The following is a 14133-nucleotide window of genomic DNA, read 5'->3' as shown; positions in this document are numbered from 1 at the left end:
GGCTTCCATGCACGTACAAGGAGAAACTCCCAGAGGTAGAACTGAACCAAGGTAGCCCTCTCCCAGTCTGTAGGAGCTGAAGCTGGGTTTAGTAAAGGAAATAGCCTTTTCTTTCTAGGCTTTAGAATATTCTGGCTACAGCCCAGGAACTGACATGAGATTTGGGAGGAAGAAAAAGAGAAATCTTGAGAAGGGGTTTCTGGAGAGTCTGGGGAAGATGTAGTGACAGCAGCTAATGGCTCCTTGTGGTTCTTTTTTTTTTTTTTTTTTATGAGACGGAGTCTTGCTCTGTCACCCGGGCTGGAGTGCAGTGGCCGGATCTCAGCTCACTGCAAGCTCCGCCTCCCGGGTTTACGCCATTCTCCTGCCTCAGCCTCCGGAGTAGCTGGGACTACAGGTGCCCACCACCTCGCCTGGCTAGTTTTTTGTATTTTTAGTAGAGACGAGGTTTCACCATGTTAGCCACGATGGTCTCGATCTCCTGACCTCGTGATCCGCCCGTCTCGGCCTCCCAAAGTGCTGGGATTACAGGCTTGAGCCACCGCGCCCAGCCCCTTGTGGTTCTTAAAGCCCAGGAAGAAAGCTGCCAGGCTCAGGTACCTCCAGCAGGCTCCCGCAGCCCAGTCCACCCTCCTTCTGCTCCCCATCCACTCCAGCCTCACTTCCTCCTGGCCCTGCTGGGGAGGACACCCTTGGTACCAATTTGGGGGATGGAAGGACACTTGGCCCAGCTCTGTCAGGCTGGTTGTTCTAAGCTCTGGGCTGACTCCCGCTCCCTCTCTTGATTCAGAAAACTGCCTCTGGTCAGCCGATTCCAGCCTTCCTTCACTCCCCAGGAGGCTGTTTAGAGCTGCCCTGTGTACAGGCCTCTCTAGTTGCCTCTCCAGGGTCTGGCTCTCACCTGGGATTAACAGCAGCTGAGGGCAAGAGAGAGGTGGGAAATTGTTAATTTTTCTTCCTCCACCCCTGCCTCTAAGCACTTGACTTTCACAACTACTTGTGCCAGCAAGCAGCACATGGGTTATTCCCATTTCACAAAAGGAGGAGACTGGAGCTTCAGAAGGTGAAAGGGCTTGGCCAGGTGCCTGAATCCAGGCATTCCAAGAAGGAGAGAGAAGTGGTTGAGACCAACGACTCAGAGTCAGGTGTGGAGGGGCACCCGCCTCTGCTCCTCTCTGGCTCTGGGACCCTGGTGACAGAGGACTCAGTGTCAGGTGTGGAGGGGCACCCGGCTCTGCTCCTCTGTGTCTCTAGGACCCTGGTGAGTTTCTGCACCCACTGAGTGCCAGCTTCCTCAACTGTGAGATGGGGAAAATGGTCTCTATTAAGCAGGGTGTTGGGATAATTAAATAACACATCAGTGCACCCATCATCACATGCCAGATGTGCTCTGTGTCAACTTCGAGGCAAAAGAACCCAGAAGCTCTCAGGGGCCCCAGGACCCCACTGTGGCCACCAGTGCAGCTCAATAATCAGACAGCAGAGGCCTCCCAGGAAAGTGCTGCTTGGGCTCCTGGCAGCACAAGTCCTTCGTGAATGAAAAGGACGTTGGCATGGGAAGAGGGGAGTGCTACTGCACCCAAGAAATCTTTGGGGCACTTGCCCTAGCCTTCCTCGAGAGGGCCATCTCCCCTGGGGGCACCAATTCTCCCAGGGCTCATGGAGGTAACTCATAGCAGACAGGCATAGCTGGGAAGGGGGTTCTTTGGGGCTCTGATCCCTACACTGGCTTCTCTTGCAGGACTTACACTGAAAGCCAGAGCTAAGAGTCACCTGTGTTACCACCCACTCGGGGCCAAACCCTGGGCTATTGGAGACATCTCCCGTGTCATGATGAAATCTACTTATTCAATAAATAAAGAGGTATTTATTTTTATATCTGCCGCAACCAAGCAACTGCCATATTGGGCCCAACACTCAATGGCGATTTTGTGGCAAACGAACCCAAACAGCAAAGCCCTGTCTCATGGTGCTCGCATCCCAGGGGAAGCAGACAGACCACAGACAACAAATCAGTTAGGTCACTCCAGAAAGTAGTCGGTGTCATTGAGAAAATAAACCCAGGTGTGCAGGCAAGAATGATGGGCAGGGGGTGATCTTTAGATCACATCGTCAGGGATGACTGCCTGGAGGCGGTGACAATGCTCAACACCAGAAAAATATTCAAGGGATGAGTCATGGGCAGAGCACTCCAAGGAAGGGGGGAGCAAGTGCAAAGGTCAGAGTCTACTGAGCAAAGGAGAAGGTGAGCAAGCTGCGGCGAGAGAGGCCAGATCAAGGGAGGCATCTGACACTCATTCTGAAGGAAACAGGAAGCACTGAAAAAGGACGGGATCTAAGTCACCTTTCTAGGTGAGCACCCTGGCTGCTGGGTGGAAAATGGAATGCAAGGGGTGAGGTGCCGCTGCAGAGGTTCTGCAGGAGGTGACAGTGGCCTGGACCATGGTGCTGGAGGCAGGGAGGGAGAGGCAGGCAGGTCTGCAGTGTGCCTTGGGGGAGAGCCACAGGGCCTTGCCCACACTGGTAAGAGCAAGGAAAGAAGTTATAGCACATTTTAATTTGGACTAGCCATGTTCTAAGTGCTTGACAATCATGAGGCTTGTGACTACCTTACAGGACTGTCCAGAAAGAAATTTTTAAAAGATTTCCATATCGGGGAGAGGAAGGAAAAAAAAAAAAGACCTTAATGATCATAGATTTTCTGAGTGTTAGGAGTATGTATGTGATTTCTTTCCTTCTCTGTTTCCAAAGTATCTATACATAATGAATTCATGCTACTTTTTACACAGCAGCAAAAGCCAATATTTTTAATTTTAGGATAGAAGTAGGAGATTTATGAGATCTGACTGGGTGAACCACGCCTGCCAAGTAGGACTAATCTGCACTCCATGACAGCTGACCTGCACCCCTGGCACCTGGCACAGTACACACTCCGGGTGCGCTGGTTGGTTAGTTGGCTGGCTGGCAGGTGGGTAGGCTGCACACACAGGAAGAGAGAACGATGGAAGGAAGACAGCATATTGTAGCAGTTAGAAGACTAAACTAAATTCAGACTCTCATTTCCAAATTCCAAGGTTATCATTTACTAGCTGTGTGATTTTACACAACTTACTTAACCATTCTGTGCTTTAATTTCCTCAAGTATAAAATGGCAACAATGACAGTGAGATTATCTGTCTTACGAAACACAGAAACGTTTAACACAGTGTCTGCCACACAGCCAGTGCTTCCAGATATGCTGGCTGTTGTAAGTATGATGAACAAATCAATGCCCAGCGTGGGGCTCCCCTAGTTCATCAGGCAATAGCACCCAGGACACTTGTTGGAGCCACATGTACCCGGGATTCCTCTTGGCTGCTGCTGTCCCTCCCCATCCTCCTTCTCAAGAGTAGAGAGCATCAACCCTTAGTCTTAGCCACGGGGAAGCTAGCCCTTGGGTTTGTGTGTGTTCCCTCTGCTTGGCCCCTCAAGCCTATCCCTGTGCCGAGCCCCGGCTTGCATACCTGCACCACCTCCGGCCTCACGTTGAAAGTGTACAGCCAGTCACTGAAGCGGGGGTAGCTGTTGAGCTCCGGGGTCCTCTCACCAGGAGCCACGCTCAGCTTGCACTGCCTCTGCTTACAAATGTACCGGACCAGCTTCGCCTGCAGAAAGCCCAAAAAAGAAAAGCCTGTGTTCATCTGTGGCCCAACCATATGTCAGGCCCAAGCACACTACAGAGGAGCTCAGGCAGGCACAAGCAATGTGATGAGGAAAGGGGCTGGCTCTCCTCTCTGCTGTTTGCAGGGGAGGGGAAATGGTGAAGAAGGGTCTGGGAGAACAGGCAGAGGCTGGTGGCCACCCATGAGCCCCCGGCCCTACCCAAGGCGGCTGACACTGCCCACCTCAGGACGTGAGCGTCATGGGCAACACTGGTCAGAACAGAGAGCTGGGTTAAATATAAGGCAGCCTTCCTACCAGCCTGGCCAACATGGCAAAACCCCGTCTCTACCAGAAATACAACAATTAGCAGAGCATGATGGCGCGCACCTGTAGTCCTAGCTACTTGGGAGGCTAAGGTGGAAGGATCGCTTGTGCGGAGGAGGTCAAGGCTGCAGTAAGCCAACATCACACCACCGCACTCCAGCCTGGGTGACAGAGCAAGACCCTGTCTCGGGAAAAAAAGAAGCCTTTCCTGCCAAGGTGGGGTCAGGGAGTTTGTAATTGCTAATATGGAAGACCTGCTGGTTCGGGGAGAAGTGGTAACCTCCCGCCTAGGATGCTTCCAGTGAAGAATCCAACTGCCTGGGTTGGGATCCAAGTGTTCAGTCACACCCTAGCTCTGTGTGACCTTGGACAAGTTACTTAACCCCCTATAAAGGTCTCCATCTTGAGAAAGGTCTCCATCTTATCCTCCAGAAAAATGGGGATAATGGAAGCTGACTCTCAGAGAGATGGAAGAAATGATGCGCTTGGCACACAGTGAGCACCGCAAGTGTCGCTATGACCACTGAGCAGCAGCAGTACTGGCCAGGGTCCTGGACTCGGATTCCCAGTAGGCTTTCAGGGATCCACACCCTGAAATGTATGCAAATTTCAGATATGCGAGTCTGTGTATTTTCCAGAGTTATTGTCCAAAGCTTTCAAAAGACTTGCAAACGGCTAAAACTTCAAATAAGATAAGCTTACACAAGGACAGCCTGACTTAGGTCAACCCGACAAACACTCGGCTCTGACTGGGTGCCCAGCATTGGACTGGGGAACACGGGGTACAGAGAAGCACAAGGAGGGTACGGCCCAGGTCTGATGATAAATAAGGGACTCGCATTCCAAACAGAGGCCAGGTAGGCTCGACAGATGGAAACGAGCTCACCGCCAGAAGACCAGGGAGCTGCCTGGCTTGGCTACAGCTAAGTGATCCAGGGAGAGCTCCTGAAATGATGCTAAGACTCTGGTGGCCTCCTAATGGTGACTTCCAAGCATCCCCCCAAAATAAGTACCACCTTCACAGTCTCATATAGGAACCTGGCTTCTGGAGACACTTCTCAACCCTGCTGTCCCTCATGGTTTTGATGTTCATTCATTCCTTTTCCTTTTATCTGTAAATATAGGTAGTGCATTTCAAATCCAAAAACCCAAAATCCGAAACGCTTCCAAAGACCCAGAATGTGAACCTCTCCAAAATCTAAAACATTTTGAGCACTGACATGATGCTCAAAAGGAATGCTCACTGGAGCATTTTGGATTTTGAACTTTTGGGTTTGGGATGCTTAGCCATTAAGTATAATAAAAATATTCCAGAATTCTAAAAAATCAAAAATCAAAAACACTTTGGACCTCAAGCATTTCAGACAAGGGATACTCAGTCCGTATCTCAGTATATTTTTCTTCTTTTTTCTTTTTTTTGAGATGGTCACCAAGGCTGGCAGGCTGAGGTGCGGTGGCATGATCTTGGCTCACTGCAACCTCCGCCTGCTGGGTTCAAATGATTCTTGTGCCTCAGCCTCCCGAGTAGTTGGAACTATAGGTGCGTGCCACCATAAAGGGGTAATTTTTGTATTTTTAGTAGAGACGGATTTTCACCACGTTGGCCAGGCTGGTCTCAAACTCCTGACCTCAGATGATCTGCCCACTTCCGCCTCCCAAAGTGCTGGGATTACAGGCGTGAGCCAGCACTTTGAGAGGCTAAGGTAGGCAGATCACTTGATCTGAGTATAAAACAAAATACTTAGGATCACTGCATCAGGCCCTCAGTACATTTTTCTAAAGAGCAAGGACTCTTGTTAACAGAGTCACAATATTTTACAAAGAAAAAAAAGATGAATTAATAATTTTTAATTTCAAATATCTAGAAAGGCTCCAAATTTCCAATTAGAATAAGAGCTTATAACCATTTTGGGGGCATGGATCCTTGTGGAAGTCTAGGGAGGCCCATGATCTCTTTCAAAGAACAATACTTTCATTTATTTCATCTTTTTTTTTTTTTTTTTTTTTTTTGAGATGGGGTCTCGTTATGTTGCCTAGGCTGGTCTTGAACTCCTGGGCTCAAGCAATCCTCCCACCTTGGCCTCTCAAAGTCCTGGGATTACAGGCGTGAGCCATTGCGCCTGGACAGAACAATGCTTTGAAATGTATTAAACAACACATTTAGAATTACAAAGGAAATCAATTCTATTTAAACACATTTATCAAACTACTGAAAACTGTGATAGACGGCCAGTCATGGTGGCTCACGCCTGTAATCCTAGCACTTTGGGATGCCAAGGCAGGTGGATCACCCGAAGTCAGAGGTTCGAGACCGGCCTGGCCAATGTGGTGAAATGCCATCTCTATTAAAAATACAAAAATAAGCCAGGCGTGGTGGCACATGCCTGTAATCCCAGTCACTCAGGAGGCTGAGGCAGGAGAATCACTTGAACCTGGGAGGCAGAGGTTGTAGTGAGTCAAGATCGTGCCACTGCACCCCAGCCTGCCAGCCTTGGTGACTGTCTCAGAAAAAAAAAAAAAAAGAAAAATATACTGAGATACAGGCTGAGTATCCCTGTCTGACTGTACTCCAGCCTGGGTGACAGAACGAGACTCTGTCTCAAAAAAAAAAAAAAAAGAAAAGACACCTGTGATAGAGTCATAAAAGCTTCTATTAAAGTATTAAACATCCAACAGTACATCTAATAACTGCCATAACTTTAAAGTTGTGACAAGTGTAAACTGCTTTTTCAGATAGCTCCACAACTGTGATGTAATGGGAAAAACATCTGTGACTCCTACTGGTGACCGAGCCACAGGTGTGTGCTAAGGTAACTGTGCCTCATTGCCTACAACCAAGTGGAACGACATGCTAAATTCCAGTTAAGGCTAATGAAAATAAAAGTGCAATTTTCTTCCCCATCTAAGTTCATGGATGGACTCCCTGAATTCTATCCACAGACCCCAGGTTAAGAACTCCTGTGGCTAGAGAGATGTGAGCATGAAATGAGACCCATAATAATGAAACCACTGCTGCCACATCAGCGTTTTTGAAATTTCGCCTAGAAACTAGTTTGGCCCCAGGCTCACCAACAATCTGATAGAGCCAGATTCAACCCCCTTGGGGTTGCTTACCCCTCTCCCATGGTCCCTGCTCCCTTCAGGGTGCTAGGGGCTCAGTGGCAAATGCAGACAACTGCTGGAGAGAGAGCGCTGAGTCAGAATCAAAATAATTCCACACTCTCAACTGTACAGTTTTGATGTCTGGTGAAACAACAGATCCAGAGGCTGACCACCTGACACTCCTGCGCCCCATGCCCCTCAGGAGCCCAGAGCCGACCCTGCTAATCTAATCAAATAAACACACTGCTAAGGCTCAGGACTCTGAGTCCACCTGCTGTCCTATTATGGAACCTAAGCCTGGGGGAGCACCTACAGGGCATGAAGCTCACAACCGTAGACACACCAGTAAGCTTTTATCCTACAGGTTTAAGTGGAGGCACTCATGTGCCCTATCCTGGCTTACCCCACCCTGATCCATCCCATCCAGTGAGACCAGAGGCAAATTCCAAAACCAGGGCCCCAACCTCCCCCAGCCCCCAGCTCCTTTCCATAGCCCCTGGCCCTGCCCACCAGGCACACACTCACCCAGCAGCTATTCCTCCAATACCTGCCGGAGTTTCCTACCCAGGCCAGGTCAGAGTCCGCCTCTCCCCTTCCTGGTGTGTTGCGTGACTCTTTCAGAGGCCCGATCATGGAGGGGCCTCATACTACAGTTAACAGCTTCTGCCTCAATCTCCCCCAATAGACATGAGCTCCCAGACTTCTGGGTTGAACACATCTGGGTTCAAATCCACCATATACTAGGTTGCACGGCCCCAAGGAAGATAATTAATTTTTCTGAGTCTCAGTTCACCCACCTATAAACAGGAATGATGATACCTAGCTCATATTCAACTACAGCATGGAGACCTCCAAAAGACTAGGTTAGAGTCAGGGCAGACATCAGGGCAAGGACCGTATTTCCCTCATATCCCCAGTTCCTACTACAGCACCTGGCACATAACGTGTGCTCAGAAATGCCAGAGGAAGAAAACGTGTGGTCCTTATCCCCATGTTTCTCACAGCCAGCCCTTCCCTCCATTCCACGCGGCTCTGAAACCACCACTTCAAAGGGCTGACCAGAGACAGGACTATAAATCAAACAGCTGTGCAAACTCAGAACCACTCTTTTCCACATTAACTAGAGAGGTCGAGCTGCTGGCACTAAAAGCAGTAGCACTAGAGCCCTTCTGTCACTGGCACATGGCCTTCAAGGGCCCTGCTTCTGGGAATGATTCATAACATATGCCATTTGCATAAGACTTTAGCCACCACAGGCCAACATCAAGATGAGCCCACCTGGCCTTAGCCTGAGCCAGCATTTGGGCCTTACCCAGTTCAGCCTCCCCACAACCTACCTGCCCTTATCAGCTTTGAGGCTCTGGTCCCCTGCTAAGCAAGCTCTTCACAGTGACTCCGCCTACAAGGATCAGCTCAGATACCCCTTCCTCCAGGAAGCCTTCCTCAAGCCCTCCAGCCCCCTGCCCAGATCACATATCGCAGTTCTGATGTTTCACACTTGTCTGCTTCCCTCTTCAGGCTGAAAACTCTGGGAGGTAGGGTCCAGCTGGTGTTCTTAGTCACCAACAGACCTCAGGAACCAGCACAGCACCCAGCACATGGGTTGCTTTTTTTCTTTTTTATAACAGAGATAGGGTTTTGCCATATTGCCCAGGCTGGTCTCTAACTCCTAGGCTCAAGCGATCCTCTTGTGTTAGCCTCCCAAAGTACTGGGATTAAAGGCATGAGCCACCACACCTAGCCTGGTTTGCTATTTTAAAACCTTTGTTGAAAGGATGAACACACAAACACATAATACATTGTGCCAGACAGGCACACAAAGTTTATCAAACGGCAGCAAAAAACAAACACCAACTGGGCAAGTGATGAGACAGGGGTCTGAACATCTCAAAAGCCAGGGCAGCTTCCCTAGAAGAGGAGCAAGCGGTTTATTTTTTTAGAGGCCGGTAGAGATCCCCGCTAGACAGCCCAAAGCAGGCCCATGGGTAGGACTGCGCAGAACTTGAAGTGGTTCTTCTCTGCACCCAGATAACCCATAAACCTGGCGAGCTGTGCCTGAGACAAGGAAAAGGGAAGACACGCAGTGCAGCATGACCCAGCTGCTGGCAGGTCTGGTGTCCTGGCAGCTGCTATCTCCCAGAACTTGTCAAGAAATAACCTCTGCAGATGTGGGTTCTGCTGACAGAGCAAAACTTCTCTGGTTCACAAAGGATGGAGGTGGCCTGCAGGCAGCCACTCCCCGTCAGAGAGAAATGAAGCTGTTCTCACTTCTTGGAAAGTTGGTTGCAGTCACAGAAGCACCAAGGGGCTACTTTCCCAGATAAACCACAGTGGGGCCTGCCAGCCCAGCCTTGGGGGCCTAAACCGGGACCTTTCATTGGTAGCGTCATTTTCTCTTAACCACAAAACCGCAAGATATAAATTTTCCGGAATAGACAAGCACCTGGGGTTTCAGGGATGGGACCAGCGGCAAGAGGGAAAGAGTCATTAGGTCTCTGACCACAGGGGAGGCTCTGGGCTGGAACCAACATCTCTCACGCCCCAATATTCTTTTGCTTCAAGAATGTACTGTGGGCCCACCCCAGCCCTGACCAGAGCCTGCCTTACGGAAAGAGAAGAGTATCAGGTCAGCCACAAACAGTTGGTGGGTGCTACCAATACTACAGCAGGCACTCACTAAGTATCTGGGGCTGAAGGAGCTCAGCTCTAGTCCCAGCTCTGACATCTAAAATCAAAGATCTTGGGGAAGTCCCCCTTGGTTCAGCTTCAGTTTCACCACCTATAAAAAGAGTATCATTTTATCGAGGTTGAGGCCAAGGGAGCTGCTGTATACAAAGTGCTTGGAACAAGCAAAAAACAAACCACGGGTCCTATTATTTCCACCACTGGTTATCCCAGCCATACCCAGGAGTCGGTGTGCCTCCATGAAGGACATCTGTAGCCCTAAAGTCCCTTGACACCATTCCCTTGGGTGAACATAGCCATGGGATCTAACCTGTGAGCCTCACTTTCCCTACCTGTAAAATGGGGTTGATCTACCTCAAAAGGCTGTTGTGAAGGCTTACATGAGAAAAATATGAATGTAAAATGTTCAGCAAAATGTATGGAACACAGAAAACACTCTTGCGGTGGCAGCGGACGTGGGTGGTGTTCTTCTTAGGCGAAGCCCTCAGGTTCTCTCTTATTACCTCCCTGGGCAATACAGAAGATATAGGTGGGAATCTGCCAATGTTAGAGATGTTGGAGATGGGACTAAGGAAGACCCTGAAATCTGGTCTTGACTTCAGGACAATGCTGGAGGAACCTGTGAATCAGGTACATTTCTTCTAAAGGCAAGAGGGCCAAGACCTGTACCCACCCAGCTGACTCCAGGTAACCCAACCCCATCCTCCTTTGAGTGCTCACCTCCAACCTCAGCACCAGAGGATGCTAACCTCCAACCTCAGTCACCAGAAATGACATCGGCTCCACTTGTCCAAAGGAACATCTGTACCCCCAACCTGGCATCCTGATCGGCCTCAGTGTCATCCGCCACCCCAGCTGTTCTGGTATGACTCTGGCACAGGCCTCCCAAATGGAGGCTCCATGAGTATCACTTGGATGGTGGTGAGGCTTGTCAGACATCCCTGGAGAGCGTGGGCCTGGTTGAGCCGATACTGTGCCAAGGAGAAGCATGTGCCACTGAAGAAAGAAACTTCTGCAGGTAAAGGACACAGCCCCCAGAACTGTGGGGATCTCCAGAAACATGGAGACCTCATGCCCCCAACCTGCAGGTCCTTTCCTTGTCATCCTTCCTTTACGCTGTGCCCCAACCTGCGTCTCCATAGCTGGTGCCCCTTAGCATCCTGAGCCCATCCTCCATGGTGTGTCATGGCTGTCCCAAGCAACCTACATGTGGGCCAGTCTGATTTGGGAGGCTGGGTTCCTCTGTGGCCACAGAACCAACCATCCCTTGGAGGCTGCCACAATGGAGCTGGAGCAATAGCTGCCTTGCCTCTAAAAGCGAGACCATTTAGCACCAGCTAAAATGGTAGTCCAGGCAGAAAGCTCCCATGGGCTGCCACAGGGTGTGTGGACAGGGACGGGCCAGTCATTGTGCTGGACTGGCTGGGCAGTGCAGCAGTGACAGGCAGACAACCCACGCCTCCTGTTTACCACCAGCACCTGTTCTGACTGGTCAGAGGCCATGCCTACTATTAGTTAGTGGTGCCATCCCTCCTGCGAGAAGCTTGGGTTTGGCAGCCAGGAGGCTCTACCTTTTGCACCATCACACATCAGCTGTGTGGCAGGATCTAGATCATGTCATCTTAGTCTCCTCCTCTGTAAAGCAGAGAAAATATAATATATGCCCCACAGCACTGCTGAGAATTTGCTGCAGACTCATGTATGCAAAGTGTTTAGTCCAATGTCCAGAACACATAAAGAGCTCACTAAATAGAACTCTGTTAGTGTTACTCCTGCTCAGCCTGCAGAATGACCTCGAAAAGGAGGAGCATGAAGACTTTTGACAGGTGCCATTTGGATTATACCCCACCCAGGCTCTTTTGCACCTTTGCAAAAAACACCTCTTTCCAGACGACTGACTTTGCAAACAAAGTCAGCTCCACTCTAAAACTGCAGGGCCTGAGACGGGGAGGTCTCTTCTGTGGGCAACTCTCAAACACATGATCTTGGCTATGTTAGCAGCCAGATGCCAAGGCCTATTATAGGTTGTCACCCTAACCCTGACTTTGGTCGTAGGCTGCCACAGGATGCTCTCAGTGGCCCAAGTCTTCATGTCTCAGAAGCAGGGCAGGAGGCTAAATCTGTCATGACAGATGTCACAGATGTTAACATATAAATGAACAAATGAATCCAAGGCACAGGCTAACATGGACACCAATTTCCCATGTATAGTAGCAGGCTCCCTCAGTTACAGAATCATGTCAATACTCATTTGTCAATCTAGCAGTGTTAATAATCTCTTCTTTATGTATTGTACCATATCACTTCCTCTGACTGGATTGTCAGTGAAAATTCCAGAAACTAGGAATTAGAGTAGATCCCTGATAGCACAAGAGTGACTGATGTTCCAATCTTCACACACAACCCAAAAGCTGGCAATGTCCCTAAAGCACATGATTCCCTCCACAAAATACAGTCATGTGTAACTGAAAACACTACAGACTCTTCCAGACTTCTGATGGGATGTACTGTGTACTCAACATTGAGTAAAGAAAAACAAAGCTATATCGGGATGTGGGTGCTGGGCAGCACACTGGGCGCACTCATTGGCTCAGGGATGCTCACCGGCATGCCTACCATCGAGTCCAGCCTCAGCCAAATGACAAGTCACTGCTCATCCTTTACCATCACTCGCAAATCATGAAACCACACATGTGAAACCCACAAAACTTAAAGGTGTACTTCATTATTCCCATCTTACAATGAGGAAACCAAGGCACCAGCCTTTGTAACTTTCTTGAATCCTATGGTTAAAGAAGGCATTCCAACCTCAATCTAATACTCTCTATGTACCTCTCAAAATAATGACTCCTGCAACCCACACCCTAAGCTGTCTTGACTGGTACAAGCAGGATGGCAGTGGGCAGGGTCTACCTCTTTTGCGATCCAAAGCCCAAAATCCAGCCACGCCTAGACTGTTCCAGGCAGTGAATCCTGTGAATAAGAGCCACAGGCTTGCCCACACCCTCTAAATGTATCTAGCCACCCAACTGGGCCACCACCTCTGGTCCTGACTTGCAGTAACCTACCCTCTGGGCTGTACCCCACCCCTGGCTCTAAGCCAGCACTACACTCATTAAAACTAGCCATCATCCTGCCTATAACCTGAGGCCATCCCTTTTAAGAAGATCCTAGCATGCTTTATAGAGTGACACGAAGCAAATGGACAGTCACTCCACTCGTCCATCACTTGCCTCTTGTTTTATTTAGTCCTCCTGTGGCAGGTGCAGTTCCTGGACAGCTTCCAGCTCACCAGCACCCACAAGACCCCGACTCCCTCCTCCTCAGTGGGCAGCACCAGACTCTTATGTGGTGCCCACAGCAGTCTTTGCTCCTGCCAAGTCGCTGACTACACCATCCCAAACTTCAGGATGCCACCAAAGCCCTGGCGACTTACTCCAGCCTTCCCTCCAGTGGTCGCTGAAGCTGCTGCTCCTCCTCCACTATTGGCCCGTCCTGTCCACGCCTCAGGGAAGCTCCCCTTACATCTTCCACTTCCTTCCCAAAGCTAGAGTGCGTTTCTGGGAACTTCCCGCCAACCCAGTCAGCTAAGCAGTCTAGCCTTGCTGCCATGGCCAACTTGTTGCAAAATGATTTCTGAGAATGTAAGGAGGCCTCTGGAGGTTGTGATGCAGCTGACAGTTCCACGCACAGGCATGCAGCAACCACAGCACCCAGCTCCAAGGGCACCAGAGACAGCCCTTGGCTCCAGCACTGCCCAGCCCTCAAGGGCACCCATGGGGGCTGACATTCACGGGCATAGGGCAGAGCAGGAGAAGCACACGGGGAAAGTGGGGCGAGGAGAGGAGAAAGTACAAGTGACCTCAACCCTTAAGCTGGGCATTTCGCAACAGCCAGCCCTCGCCCAGCCCGGCCCGCACCCGCACTCTTCTGGGGAAGCTGCCAGGCTTTTGCATTTGTGTAGAGACAACCTCCCCGCCAAGCCTCCCACCAGCAATCCTGCCTTGACGTCAAACTCAGAGTCGGGAAACTTCAAACACAAACAAACAAGTCTAACCCAGACCACAAGTGGAGACGTTCCCAAGGAGGCCAGGGGTGAGAACGGCCACAGCTGGGAACTCAGGGCCTCCTGCCCTTCCCTCAGCTCCACTGGGAATGCAAACTCTGAGGACCTGACAACAGACTGTAGATGGGAGGTTCAACCCCAGGCTGAGAAAAAACGAGCTCACTTGTCTAAGAGTATGACTGACTGCCTTTGGCTGGTGCAGCGGTGGGTGCAAGAGACCCTGTACGGAAGCACTGACGAGTTAGTTCCTCTGTGCAACTAAACACCCACCTTAGATAAATCACTTGTTCCCACTGCTCCAGTACTAAGCATGA

The 14133-nt window shown here is 50.1% G+C and overlaps 1 protein-coding gene across 7 annotated transcripts in view; it reads right to left on the bottom strand.

The window, feature by feature from the left end:
* Positions 1-14133, bottom strand: part of KSR1 (kinase suppressor of ras 1) — a 171812-nt gene that overhangs the window by 72004 nt on the left and 85675 nt on the right. For 5 of the 7 annotated variants that reach the window (XM_023183845.2, XM_023183843.2, XM_023183844.2 and 2 more), the window contains exon 2: positions 3504-3644. The exons of 1 other annotated variant lie outside the window; for it this stretch is intronic. In XM_023183845.2, coding sequence (XP_023039613.2) covers positions 3504-3644 — 141 coding nt within the window. Of the gene's footprint in view, positions 1-3503; positions 3645-13189; positions 13467-14133 lie in introns of those variants that run through there. One more of the 7 variants, XM_023183849.3, reaches the window with a different exon arrangement.

The sequence above is a fragment of the Piliocolobus tephrosceles genome, chromosome 16, assembly GCF_002776525.5.
Source record: "Piliocolobus tephrosceles isolate RC106 chromosome 16, ASM277652v3, whole genome shotgun sequence".
Taxonomy (NCBI): domain Eukaryota; kingdom Metazoa; phylum Chordata; class Mammalia; order Primates; family Cercopithecidae; genus Piliocolobus; species Piliocolobus tephrosceles.
Note: the sequence above shows the minus strand (reverse complement) of the source record. Positions and strands in the feature narration are given on the sequence as shown.